This window comes from Gallinula chloropus, assembly GCF_964237585.1.
Source record: "Gallinula chloropus genome assembly, chromosome: 1".
Taxonomy (NCBI): domain Eukaryota; kingdom Metazoa; phylum Chordata; class Aves; order Gruiformes; family Rallidae; genus Gallinula; species Gallinula chloropus.
This window is the reverse complement of record NC_140085.1, coordinates 11,134,258-11,149,310: the sequence shown is the minus strand read 5'-3', so window position 1 is coordinate 11,149,310 and position 15,053 is coordinate 11,134,258. Positions and strand designations below refer to the sequence as shown.

General features: G+C 39.8%; 1 protein-coding gene across 5 annotated transcripts in view; it reads right to left on the bottom strand.

The window, feature by feature from the left end:
- CACNA2D1 (calcium voltage-gated channel auxiliary subunit alpha2delta 1) overlaps window positions 1-15,053 on the bottom strand; it is a 410,029-nt gene that overhangs the window by 204,492 nt on the left and 190,484 nt on the right. For all 5 annotated transcript variants that reach the window (XM_084263178.1, XM_084263177.1, XM_084263180.1 and 2 more), the window contains exon 4: window positions 9,770-9,829. In XM_084263178.1, coding sequence (XP_084119304.1) covers window positions 9,770-9,829 — 60 coding nt within the window. The remainder of the gene's footprint in view (window positions 1-9,769; window positions 9,830-15,053) is intronic.

The window sequence follows — 15,053 nt, the reverse complement described above, 5'->3', positions numbered from 1 at the left end:
TTTGTGTGTTTATTTATGCAGTCCTGATTTGCTCAGAGCTGATAACAAAAGTGAACTGGAGAAAAGTTAAAAAAAGCTTAACAGCCCACATTTACGGTCACATCAGGTAGAATTCTTTTTTATTGCTTCACTGCATGATGTAGAAGAACGTTTGCATATTAAAAATTCTGAAGAGTCTCTCTGTTCTGTGTTATGAACATGTGTTTGCTTGTAGGAAGCCTACAAAAATACCTACCACTATTTGAGTCCCATATCATCATTTTCAGGACATAAGACTTAGAGTTTCACCTTTTTTTTTTAAATTCTAACAAGAATTACATTACACACATGGGATGGAAGGATAAAAATTCCCAAATCCCTTGAGCAAAATGCAGCTCTTAATAATAGGATTGTCTAGTAATCCCAGAGCATTTTAAAGTATATGCAGAATGAAACTCTTATTATAAAATTTATATTGTATTTCAGCTGCAAAATACTACAGATATAATTTGTGTGTGTGTGTGTGTGTGTGTGTGTGTGTGTGTGTGTGTTAAACTACTACACAAGCCACTGTGCTTAGAACATCTGTTCTTGGGAAAAGTATAAAATGTCTGTAAAAATACCCTTTTTTCCCCTAAATCATTATACATTGCCATCTTTCTACTTGACTTTTTGTTTGTTTTTTAATAATAGAAGAAGGTAAACTACCAAGGCCTGCAAGACTCCTCTGGTTTTGTCATTTGAAGAAACAAAGTGAAGAAAAACACAAATACCTCTACCAAAAAAAACCAACCCACTCATCTCAGAATTTCAGAAAGGCTCAATTTTTAATATTAAATAAGCTCGTATCTATATATATTCCCAGCATCTTTTGACAGGACATATTTTTAAAATATTTGACATCTAATTTGCTTTTTTAAAAAAAAAACAAACCTCAAAGGTTTGCTATTATTAATGGCACTCCTGCTCTGAAGTAACAATGAAAGCTTTTTAATATTGTCTGCATTTCTCAATATTTTAGAAGTCTGCCTCCATTATGAAAAGTTTTTACTTGAATAGCACTGTCTTACTCCATCAGTTAACTCCTTGTGCATATTCAAATGTATCAGGTTTTTTCGTATCAGGTTTTTTTCTTTTAATAAAAAACAAACAAAAAAGACTTTTCTACCTATTAGTAACTCAAAACCAGCAGAATTAAGTAGGTTAATACTCCTATTTCCACAAATAGTGACATATCCTAAATTCACTGTAAAAAAAAGGTTGGGATAACATGGATGTGATGGGCAGTGAGGGAAATGAGTTTGCCTAGGAGATGATGGAGGAAAAGTTAGATCCTAGTTACACTGGTGAGGGGAAAGATATTGTTAGTTTTGAACTGAAAATATTTGGTCAGGAAGCTTAAAGTAAAAATAAACAATGTCCCTGAAGTCCATTTCTCATTTATTTTACTGATTCCCCCAAGGTAGTAGAGCAATGCTAGGAATTACTTACGATGGATTTAATTTAAGGACTGAATTTGAAGCTGAAAAGTAAAGCTAAAATAAAATAAAATTTAAAAAACCCACAAAAAACTAATTAGCTTCATCTTTGTTAGAAATTCAATGAAGTCTTAGAAAAAACACACATGAGCAGCTTGCAGAGAGCTTTTCTGAACATGTCATACTTGCCTTTTGTAAACTAAAGAACCTACAGGGTGTTAATAAATTGAGTACAATAGTATGTCTTGCTTTTAATAAGATTTTTTTTCAGAAAGCACATTAAAGACTCATTCAAAATGAAGGCGATAATGCATATGTACGGTGTCTTAATAATGAGAAATCACACCTTCCTTTCTTTTTTTCTTTCCCAGCTACTTCCCTCCACCCCTTTTTCAGAAGCTACACATTTTTAAATGAGTTGCCTGGTCAGTAAGTAAAAAGAGTATTAGATGTCCTTTAGCATATTTGATTTTTCAGATAAAATGGAATGCTTGAAAGATTCGACAATGATTGAAGGTGTTTCTTCGCCTTACTCTAAAAGCTTTTTTGGCAAGTTCCCTACCAGTGAAGCACTTTGCTGCTCAGATGAAAGTCTTGAAATGATTTTAACTCAATTTAAGAATATTAAGAGATGACAAATAATCAAAACCTGAAGACCAAAACATATACCAGTGCATCCACTACAGTTATACATTTAAGTTCCCTGCAAAGCTCCTACGTGCCATCTGCTTTACTTCCTAGGTGGTTTAATAAAGTGTGGAAAAAATAAGTAAATTAAGCATTATAAATGTGATTACAAGTGTGTTCAAATGATTAATTGCACTAACACTTGTGCTGCTGTTGTCCTTATATAGAATACATCAGCCATTATATAAAGGAACTACAGCATGGAAGAGCTCTTGTATGGCAATCCAGATTTTTATACTTTCTAGAACCTCCTGAGAGAGTCTGGGAAGACTACAGGTAAGCTAACAAGAGTCAATATACTTAAAAAGATTTATAATGACCCACAATTTTATTTTTTTGCCTTTAAGACATCGTTAATATCTCTAACTGTTGCCTTTGAGAATTTTGTAAACCAGAAGGCATCGCTGACACTCCGTAAAAATAAGAATCTGAACATAAGGGGCAGGATGCTGGTGATGGACAAGTGGACACATCCTGTTCCTGAGAGAGGATGCCAGACAAATCCTGCACTCTCAGGTGAAGCCTATGTCATTTGTCTCCAAACAGGCTTCAGCGTGGGCATGTTCACACTGAATTTCTCCATTAAGATCAATTTCTTAGCAATTGTGCAGATCCCAGAAAGTAAGGAGACACTGCTTCAAGTGCTGTAACTGCTGCATCTCCTGTCCCTTTTTGAGAAAGCAATACTGAAAAAAATATAGAAATGCCCATTCCTACAATAGTCACAAGTGCATTTTTATGAATGAAACAGGTCTCAGCAATTTAATTAAGCATCAAATAAGTATCAGAACCACTGCTAGAACCACACAATTATAGTGCATCTGATTCATTCTTGATTCCTCATCACCCCACCTTCCCACCACACCCAGTAAACACATGGAGCTCTGTCAAAAAAGACATCAAAATGCAAACAATTACTGAGAGAAAAAAGGAGATTTCATTCCTTTCATTGAGATATGGCACATTAAGTTTACAGTAATGAAAGCTGTACATAACAGAAATGAAGGTGGCACACAGGTCTTCAGAAAATAAAATGCTACAGAATCACAAACTGGTTTGGGTTGGAAGGGACCTCAAAGATCCTCTAGCTCCAACCCCCATGCCATGGGCAGGGATACCCTCTATTAGCCCAGGTTGCCCAAAACCCCATCCAACCTGGCCTTGAACACTGCAAGTGATCTGCGGGCAGCCACAGGTTCTCTGGGAAACCTGTGCCAGGGCATCACCACCCTCACAGGGAAGAATTTCTTTCTTATATCTAGTCTAAATCTATCCTCTTCCAGTTTATAGCCATTAAATCTCATTCTATCATTATATGCCATTGTAAAAAAGTCCCTTCTCAGCTTTCATATAGGATACCTTCAGGTACTGCTAGGCTGCTGTAAGGTCTTGCCAGTGCCTCCTCCAGCTGAACAATCCCAACTTTCTCAGCCTGTCCTCATACAGGAGGTGCTCCAGCCCTCTGATCAATCAGCTTTGTGGCTGTCCTCTGGATCCACTCCAACAGCTCAATGTCCTTCTTAGGTTGAGGGCCCCAGAGTTGGATGCCCATTTCATGGTCACTGCAGCCAAGGGAACCCTTGAGCTGCTTCACATCTCCTACCAACCCCTCCTTGTTGGTGAGAACAAGGTCCAGCATGACACCTCTCATTGTTGGCTCCTCTGTTGCTTGGAGGAGGAAATTGTCATCAATGCATTCCAGGAACTTTCTTGCTGTGTTGTGGTTAATCAGGGTGGATATCAGGGTGGTTAAATTCCCCCATGACCACCAGGGGTTGTGAACATGAGGCTGCTCCTATCTGCCTATAGAGGGTCTCATCCACTTGGTCTCCCTGGTAGGGTGGCCTGTAGCAGACCCCTGCTATAATGTCTCCTGTCTCTGCACTCCCTTTATTCCTGCCTCATAAGCTTTCAGTGGGCTCCTCACCCATTCCCAGATGGAGCTCCATGCACTCCAGCTGGTCATTGACATAGAACACCTCACTCCCCTCCTCATCTTCCTTGCCTGTCCTTCCTAGAAAGCCTGTATCCTTCCATCCCAACACTCCAATCATAGGAGCTATCCCATGACATCTCAGTGATTCCAACAGGATCATAGCCCTGCAGGCGTGCACATATTTCTAACTCCTCTTCTATGTTCCCCACACTACATGCATTTGTATGGAGACATTTCAGTTGGACCCCCAGTGAAGCTGACTGACAGGAAGAAATGGTTGGAATTCCTGATCTATCCTCCCTAAAACCTTGACCATCTGCCTGTCAATTTAAATCAATCATTCGGCATATTTTTTCCAAATCACATATGGTTTAGGAGTGTGAGAACTCATCCAAAACACATCAAAATCAATGGAAGATTCATTTTACTGCATTTTGGATCAGAGCATTTTGTGAATATACAGACAGCTTTGACACTTAGACCATGTTTAGTATTGTTAAAACTTTTACAGAATTAAAGAATATATGACTTTACTGGGAAAGGATCCCACGCCTACAAGGAGCCTATGGGGACATGTTCCTTATACCCCAGGTCTGGAGCCAAATCTAAACAATATCACTTCTCACAGATGCTCTCTTTGCCCAAGAGAACTATCAGAGGTACAAGGTATGAGTAAGCTGTATCCTGTCTCTGAAAGGGGTGAAAAAATTCTAGGGTTTTTTTTTTCTGTCTTCAGAGTTTTTTCCTCTTTCAAAAAGCAAAGCATTGTTACTAAGCCTCTCCTTTAGAAGCTGGAAGTTTGGTGTCAGGGTTTTTTTCCAGTTAAGGCTTTCAAGGTGCAATGTTATAGCACTGTAATATATACAACAAATTACAGACACTCCTGAAAATCTGCAATCTCCAGACACATCAAGCACAGAGGTGCCTAGTACTGTTTTGCTATTGCAGGTCACTTCTTGGATCAACTCCTGTGATCTGAGACTTGTTTTATCACAGTAACCCTTTTTATCTTCCATTTCTTTGCTGAGCAACCTTTCACTGCAGTTCTATGCAGCCAGTATTTTTACTACCAAAAAAAAATTGTCATTCGAAAGTAGTATTTCCATGACCTTTTGTCTTTAATTTTAAGCCCTGTTGGTACATATACTCCAGCCTGCATATTATCATCACAGTAAATGCTGTCTGAGAATTACCAGGACTCAGAAAATGATCATTTACACAGACGGATATAAAACGACACTATTGGCTAAAAGATAAGGCATATTGAAGGGATTTTTCATGTTGCATTTTAATGTGATAATTAATTCCTAAAAGTCTGAGTTTCAGTCTTCATATACATAAGTGGATGCTAATAGGCCATCCATAAAGCCTCCCCTTGTTAAAATACAAATGAGATGGCCCTTATGTTTATACATGTGTAAGTACAATTAATATTGCAACCCAACTGGAAACAAAATTGCTTTAGTTAACCAACCATTGCAAGGCAATAAAACGTGGCATCAAATGTATTTGTAGAAGATCCATTTGGGGAATAACAGCATTTATTTCATACAGAATTCTTCCATCCTCCTTCCAATTCACGTGCAATTTTTTTCATGCATCTCCATGCCAGAAAAATAATTGGACCATCACAAGTGTCAAAACCAACCCCCCTTCACTCTGCAGCATACAAGAAAATTCAAACTGACAGGGCTGTTTCTTTTGGCAATATTGGTTTGTACTTCTGATTTGTAATGGCAATAATCTAAAAAAGTTTAGGTAGGTTTTGTGTCTCCAGCAGTATGTGCAGCTAGAGTTGGGTAATACCAATGGAGAAGCAAGCAGAGAATGGCATTTTTTTTATTCACCTGAAGCTAAGTGCTTTGGATTTGCCTTCATAAATATTCTCTGATGGCTTAGTTTTCTAGCAGGTCAGTATTATTTTAGGGCTGTAGATGTGGATATTTTAATTGACTTTGTGCTTAATCAGGAAATAACACATTATAATCCGATATTAATGATTTTTTTCTTTTTTCTTAATTATTATTCTTAATATTTCTTTTAAACCTTTTGTACTTTTTAGTAAATTAATTAGTAATTGTGAAAATTATTTTGATATTTAATTATCCATGTAAAATAACAAAATCCATTATGATCTTTATTTAGAATCATAGAATATCCTGAGTTGGAAGGGAACCATAAGGATCATCAAGTCCAACAAAATAATATCGGCCTGAGATTTCCATGTACACTGCTACTTTTTTGTGTTAGTAAACATGGACAGATTATATCAGATAAAACCAAAATGAAATTTAAAAATTCTTAACCTTTGTTAATGATTCCTTTACCTATTGGTCATGGAGCAGATTATCCTGGAAACTACTCTAAGGCACATGGAAGACAGGAAGGTGATTGGTGACAGCCAGTATGGGTTCAGTAAGGGCGAATTGCTCTGTGTAGGGGCAATCCCAAACATGGATACAGGCTGTGCAATGCGTGGATGGAGCAGCCCTGAGGAGGATTGGGCAGTGCTGGTGAATAAGAATCTAAATATGACCCAGAAGTGTGTACTCACAGCCCTTAAAGCCAACTGTATCCTGGGCTGCATCAAAACAAACATAATCAGGTGGTTGACAGTGGGGATTCTGCTTTGGTGAGGCCCCATATGGAGTACTGTGTTCAGCTCTGGGGTTCCCAGCACAAGAAGGACACGGACATGTTTCAGTGAGTCCAGAGATGGCCACAAAGATGATCAGAGGGCTGGAGCACCTCTCCTGTCAGGACAGGCTGAGAGAGTTGGGGTTGTTCAGCCTGGAGAAGAGAAGGCTCCAGGGAGACCTTATTATAGTCTTTCAGTCCCTAAAGGTGCCCACAGGGAAACTGGGGAGGGACTGGTTACAAGGCCATGGAGTGACAGGACAAGGGATAACGGGTTTAAACTAAAAGAGGGTAGTTTAGACATGAGGAAGAAATCCTTCCCTGTAAGGGTGGTGAAATCTGGAACAGGTTTCCCAGAGAAGCTGTTGTTGCCCCCTCCCTGGCAGTGTTCAAGGCCAGGCTGGATGGGGCTTTGGGCAACCCAGTCTAGTGGAGAGAGTCCCAGCCCATGGCAGGAGGGTTGGAGCTAGAGGATCTTTGAGGTCCCTTCCAACACAAAACAGTCTGTGATTCTATGATTCTATGATTTATCAAAAAGCAAAAACTTTAATTTTCACTTTTTATTTTCTTCTCTTGGTCACTCTGAAATAGCTGGAATTTAAGACACTGTTGTACTAAGCATGTTGGAAGAATTCTACTCTCATTCAATTAGAAACAGTAGGGAATAAGGATTTTAGTAGATGTGGATTTTTGTTTCTATCAATGCTTTAGTCCCAACTTTATTTACAAAAAGTAATGTAAATTCTCTCCTTTAGACAATTCTGACAGTCCCTACATGGAATAATTGCCTGAAAAAAACAAATCTGTATTTGATAACTTCAAAAGGCCCTATCAGAGAATGCTGAATTTTGTTATACTGCAACATTAACCTGCAAATAAAATCTTTTACAATCTTTAATGCTTACATACTTTTTTTTCCTAAAAACTGTACATTTAACTCATATTTTGAATAAGGTGTTAGAACAGGCACTCTAGGAGTCTTTTTCTTGACTCATCCTTTTCATCTGTCTAAACCTTGGTATTAACGACCAGTCCCCTTTGACCTTCCTTTTTGGATTAATTTCATTGAAGTCAGTCCACATATACTTCCCCAGAAGGAATGTTTATGATATTTTCTCCTTAAAGCTCCATAGACTATTATTCACCTGCAATCTGACTATCAAGGACATTGCTGATCATGAGCTCATTAGAAACAGAAATAGATTGTCCCAAAGAGTTTCATGTGACTCATGTAATGCTGCTGGAAGGGCTTTCATCACCCAAGACCAAATCTTGGACAAGAAATAACCTCATACAGCATGATGTAGACCATTCATAATGCTACCAGAAGCACTTTAAGAACCCTCATCCGCAGAAAGTTTTACAGTGTATCTTCTATTTTCCATCACAGCCATTAGGAGAATGAATCTTTCAGTGAAAATTAAGTTTATCAGAAAGATCTGTGTGCACACTAATTTGAGCAGGCATTTTCTAAAAAGTAGGCCAAAAGAGAAGAAAGATTACTTCTGGCAAAAATGGAACAAATTAAATTATAAGAGGCTTAATATATTTTTTTGAAATTTAATTGCATAACCTAATGTCAAGGTTATTATACAGTGCACAGTGTTCTCATCTACATTCAAAATAGTAAAGCACAAGCTCAGTTTGCAGTTACTTTATTATAAATCCAACTGCTTTTTTTTTTAATTATTATTTTATTCTGACCATTGTGTTTGCTTGAGCCACAACATTAATATAAAATCACATTTCAAAATTACTTTGAGATCTCTCCTTAGCAATGAATTCTGATAAGACCAGAAGCCTCTGCGGTATGACTGACTTCTACTGCAACTAAAGCTGACACAGTGTTGTCAATGTGATGCCAGTGTGTATAGTAAGAAGCAAAAATATAAGGAGCATTTGACTGCATGCTGTTCTGCACTGAGTTCATCAAACCTGCAGGTTTTGTTTGCTATTCAAAACAGAAAAGTTAGCAGAAAAGCTCACTGTAACATTCTCATTATTGCATCCCTATGGAATCTGCATTTTGTGTTTTGCCATCTTTTAGAAGCTGTGCCTGTGCAGAGAGCACATTTAAAAGCTTTCAGGCTGTATCCAGACCTACTCTGAACTCCTAAAAGTCAGGCACTCGTACCAGAATTTTTTGGTGTGACCTCTGAGGGGTTTTTTGTCTGTTTGTTTTCAGATCTCCAAATATTGGAGGAAGGCTGGATGAGGAAGGACATGTCAGAAAACCATTGTGTGCCACCATGATTCAGGTGGATATGGAAACGCTGTCTAGGCTTGTAACAGCATCATGTAAAAACACCATCTGCTTTTATTTCTGAAGGAACAGGTAATGAAGGCATAACAAATGACTTTGACACACAGCAGGGAACTGTAGCCTGAAATTAACAGGCTTATAATCATATTAATTTGGCTTGATTGGTAATACGGAATTAATGTTACTCGTTTTACAATCACCTCATTTGCTTTGCAGTAAAATCTGAAATGATTGAAGAGGATAGCTGAGTGTTTGACCAGGTTAGGGCCTCTTTCAGTAGTACCAGAGTACTGAAAAGATGTGGTTATTGAAGTACGGAAAAAGATTCTAAAAAAACAGTCTATGACTCCCCAGTAAAGTTATGTAGATAACCAAATCCTTCTGTATTGTTTTTGTTCCTGCTTTTTTTTTCCCACCACATAAGCAAAAAACAACTAGTAAAAATCTTTTCTATGATTCTGTATTTTAGTAGCACACATCTGAGAGTTACCGTCACTCAGATGTCTCCTCTGTAATCATTCCTTGTATGTCAAAACAAACAGATGTCTTGTGTGCACCTCAGAGCTACCTCCCTGGCTCTCTGAAGCTCCCTACGAGCTTTTGAAGTGAAAAGTCCACAGTATTCTCTTGACACTCAGGCTGAGATTCTGTTTACTGAATAAAATAAAATGCCCATTCATAGTCAATGACTCCTTCTGTGATGGATATAAAAAAATGTGTTTGGAGGAATATAGTTAACATTTCAAAGAGGAAAAATCTGTGAATTTTAAAAGGAGAACTGAAACTTACCCCAAACTCATCCCTCCACTGATGCGATGCTTGGTACTTCTCTGCTTCTTTAGCAAGGCGCTGAAGACCAAAGAGAGAGAGAGAGGACATGCATTTTAGTGTTTACTGATTCCTCACGTGGCAAAGCCTTTGTTTTTTAATTTCATCATGCACATGTTTTCTCTAGGGAATTTTCTATATATATGGTTTTTTGCACTCGAAAATTCTGTGTATTTGAGTAAATATTTAAAAATTTAAAATTTTTAAATTTAAAAATGCTTTTTTCTGTATTATTTACTTATTTAAGTACTGTAATTGTGCATTAGGAAACTTAACCCTCCTTCCAATGTCACTTATGTGGTTCTGCTTAAGTTCAAAATCCAGCAACATCCTTCTGAAAATACCTTCTCCTTACACACACCACCTTGCTTTATGCATATTAATTAAATTTACCATCCAATGACAAGTTTTTATTGGGATCTTAAAACCATGCATTATGGACATTTATTTCTCCATTAAATTATTTAGCTTCAATTACAGGAAGTACTGACATCCCCAGTGATTATTAGGGACCCATAAAAACTCATTAATTTGGACTGGCTGTAGTCTGGTCCCATGGACTGAATGCACATTAGCAGCTGGAAAGTAACAGGCATGCTCCTAGAGGGCATTTTTCCCATTTAAAATAATTTGAAAGAAATCCAGTTTCTTCACTTAGCCCCACATTAAGCAAAGCACAGTGCACAGGAACGGTCAGATGATGCTCTTGCAAATCAGACACATCCATTGTATGTATCCTCATACAAAATTATTAAAAACAAAATGAAACAAAACAAACAAAGAAACAAACAAAACTTTGAGAAAAAGCTGTTTATACATACTCATGAGAAGTTTGCTGTAATTTAGCATATAGAAGTTGCCAAGTGTAATGAGTGTTCACCCGCTGAGCTGCACACAGCATCCCCAGCCTGGAGGCAAGCACCCATCCTGAAAGCAAGCAAGCTCGCTCTGAAGAAGCTGCTACCTGAGGTGAATGTAGTTCATGTGGACTCAGCCATGTCTTAATTGCTGAGTGATTTACTTTAAGAACAACATTATTTTATAGCCCAATAAAAAATTTAGCAACTGTTTCTGGGAAGTCATGGTCCCTTTCTAACAGAAATAGCCTGTTTATATCCACCAAGATAACTAGGGATGACAATGCTTGACTGCGTAGCAGTATGTGCAGAGTGAGCCTCATAATGCTTTTAATATTCAGTCCGATTCCCTACACAAAATGAACTGGTAGTCTAAGTCACATTTTCAGTTGAGTCAACTGTCACTTCTTGCTAACAACCAAGACGAATATGATCAGAAGACTCATGTAAGCCAGAAAGGCATAGATGGTGCTGTCAGAACCTCACCTCAGTCCCACACAGGGTAGCAACCCCTGTGTCACCTGATCCCATGAGGGCAGTCCCTCTCCCCCCATAATGATTATCAGGATGATAATTTTCATAAAGCAAAACACAGGGTCTTTTCCTTTCTTTTACATTTGCAATCATTCTATATAAACAAAGAAACCCCAAGAAAGCAGCAACAAAAAACCCATGTGCTCTGCTGCCAGAAAATGTGTCCCCACTTGTTGTTTTTTTCATTAATTCAGATTTTTCTCAGCTAATAGAAAGTTACTAGCATCTTAAAGGCATTGCCAGCTGGAGGTACCCTCCAAAGTAGCCAAGTAGCACATTAAAAAAACCCCAAAAACCAAACCCCCTCTATCATGTAATTAATCATAGAATCTCAGGGGGTGGAAGGGACCTCGAGAGATCATTGGGTCCAACCCCCCTGCCAAAGCAGCTCCCTAGCACATATTGCACAGACAGGCATCCAAACGGGTCTTGAATGCCTCCAGAGATCGCGACTTCACCACTTCCCTGGGCAGCCTGTCCCAGGGCTCTGTCACCCTCACTATGAAAAAGTTCTTCTGCATGTTGATGTGAAACTTCCTGTGCTCCAACTTGCAGCCATTGCCTCTTGTCCTGTCTCCACAGACCACTGAAAAGGGGCTGGCCGATTCCCCCTGCATCCCATACTTAAGATATTTCTAAACATTAATAAGGTCCCCCCTTAGTCTTCTCTTCTCAAGGCTGAACAGTCCCAGCTCACTCAGCCTTTCGTCATAGGGGAGATGCTCCAGGCCCTTAATCATCTTCATAGCCTCCTCTGGACTCTCTCCAGGAGATCCCTGTCTTTTTTATACCAGGGAGCCCAGAACCGGACACAATACTCCAGGTGGGGCCTGACCAGGGCAGAGTAGAGGGGGAGGATCATCTCCTTGGATCGGCTGGCCGCACTCCTCCTGATGCACCCCAGGATCCCATTGGCTCTCTTAGCCACCAGGGCACACTGCTGGCTCATGGCCAACCTGTCATCAACCAGGAAGGACCCCCAGGTCCTTCTCCACAGAGCTCTTCTCCAGCAGGTCAGCCCCCAGCCTGTACTGATTCAAGCAGTTATTCCTTCCCAGGTGCAAGACTCTACACTTGCTTTTGTTGAAACTCATTTGGTTTCTCCCTGCCCAGCTTTCCATCCTGTCCAGGTCTCGCTGAATGGCAGGGCAGTGTTCCTGTGTGTCAGCCACTCCTCCCAGATTAATTAGGTGCATTACACTATGAAAAAGCACAATACAACCCTCCCTTCATGGCACTGGGAAAACAGTGCAGATACTGACAGTATTTTCCATTTTCTGGTCATTTACTACAACATTTTTTTCCATTGTTGTAATTTTGCATGGCTGGGTCTGCTGGAGAAGGGGAGCTGCATGGGTGGCTTCTGCTAGAAGCAGCCAGAAGCTCTCTGCAGGTCCCACAGAGCAAACACCAGCCAGCTCAAGGCCAGAATCATTGCTGACCAAGGCTAAGCCCATCAGCAACAGTCACAGTGCTTCTGGGAATCATGTTTAGGTTAAAAAAACCCACTCAAGCAGACACTTTTTGCCCTCAGAGAAGGGAGGGAAAAGATGTAAGAAAATGTGCAGACACAAAGGTCAGGGAAGGGGGGAAGGATGCACCCCAGGTGCTGGAGTGCAAGATGCCCCTGCAGCCCATGGAGAAACCCATGGTGAAGCGGGTGACCCCCGCAGCCCATGGAAAAGGACAAGACCCCACCTGCAGCCCATGGAGAGGCTCCACACTGGAGCAGGGGGAAACATACAGATGATGTGATCCATGTTGGAGCAAGCCTCTGCCAGCACTTGCAGCGCACAGAGAGAGACAGACACACAGAGATGAGTGACAGACCCATGCCACAGCAGGTTTTCTGGGGGTGGGGGCATGTGCCCCCATGGAGGACCAGGCCGGAGCAGTCTGGTCCTGAGAGACATTCTACGATTTGTGACTGCACCCCATAGAAGTGACCCACGCTGGGGCAGCTGGTGCAGAGCTGAAACCCCGTGGGAAAGGACTCACGTTGGAGAAGTTCATGGAGGACTGTGTCCTGTGGGTGGGACCCCACGCTGCAGCAGGCGAAGGGTATGATGAATGCCCCCCCAACCCTGGTCAAGAAGGAAAACAGCTCCTGAGGAACTGATTGAAACCCCCATTCCCCAGTCCCTGCCCCTCCCCGTGCCACAATAGGGGGGAAGAAGGGAGCAAAATGATGACTAAGTGAAGTCTGCTAAGATGGGAGGGGTGGGGGGGAGATGCTTTAAGATCTGTTTGTACTTCTCATTTGGTGGGCATCTGGCCTCCAGCCAGGGTTAAACCACCACAGTATCTAATTTCTTCAGTCAACACAGCCAGTTCAGCATCTGAATTTGTACATCTTCTGATGAGTACAAGCCAATTAAGTCACATTTCACCAGACTAGCTAAGCAAGGTACGGCACTTACTACAATGTAATCAGCTGCAGCCAACACTGCCCTCAGATCTCCCTGCAACTCTGCTCCACTGCCTTCAGGTACCCAGAGAACTGCAATTGTTTTCCACAGAAAACAGTAGAACAGATAGGTCGATTATGAAAATAAATATAAAATAAACATTAATATTACTAGGAATTTTGTATGGAAAGTACAGCAGCCACACTTGAAGTTCCTCATCTCCATGAAAAGTTTGTAGATACCTCAGCTACTGTGCACTACAAAGTGAAAATGCTAAAAGCAACTATTTTTAAAAAAAAAAAAACAGTTTGGTTTTTGTTGTTTTAGGTTTTTTTGGTCTTAAATGGTGGAAGAAAGTATATCCCACACCAAGAAGATACTGACCAGTGAGAAAATGGCTGTTCCTTGACTCCAACAAACCAAAACCCAACACCTTACTGGAAGTACACATGACCATGAGCCAGATCTACGCATGCTGGCAACAGCCTAAGACACCTTTCTGATGTCTTGCTTAATCCTTATCTGAAGAATCTCTGCACTTTTCTCTACTGTATAACAATCAATTTAAATTTTGTACCACCTATTAGATCAATTTTCCAAATTATATACAGAGATGTAGCTGGAATATATAGTTAAAACATGTTTCTTATTATCCCATGTCAGAGAGAGAATTAATGTTTAAGCAACTTGGTATCACACCAGTACTGTTTTCCCTGAAGCAGATAACAATTCCTATGAATGCTACAAAAATTATTAGTAGTCAGAATAATGGCTGTTAGCTGGGACTAGAATAAATCTAAAAGCTCAGTGGTCAGAACAATAAGTCATTGGTTCTCTCAAAATGCGGATAAATATCGTATTTTCGCCTTCTGCTACTGCCACAGAACAATCCTGTGTTTCTATAGTAAGTTACATATGCAGAAAACACACAGGACCATTTCCAGAAAAGCAGTCTACTATAGTACACTGATTACCCAGAAGAAGACTCTCTATCAACATTTATGTGCAGACGATCACAAGGACACAGATCATGCAAGATTTTAATGTACAAGAAGTGGGCACTTTAAAATATATGGGCTGACTGATAGGAAGGTTGTGTCATGAAAAAACAGTACCATTCTCTCCTGAGTAATACCTCACATTTTTAGGAAAGGTAAGGAAAAGTATTAAATTAAAATAATAATTAAAATATTTCTTATATAGCTATATATATATAAATGTATATATAGTTAAGGTGTTCTCAGAGGATTTTCATTTCTATGCACAGAGAACACTTCTATCACAGCAACATGGAGTCTAATAATGGAGACTTTTACCCTTCCACAGAAGGCTTTGGTAAGAGCCAGAGTAAGAAGTCAAGACTTCTGGGTCACATATTGCTAGACTGTGAAGCAAACTCAAGTTACCTGTGCCCTTTATCATGACACAGAGACAGACTAATTTTTC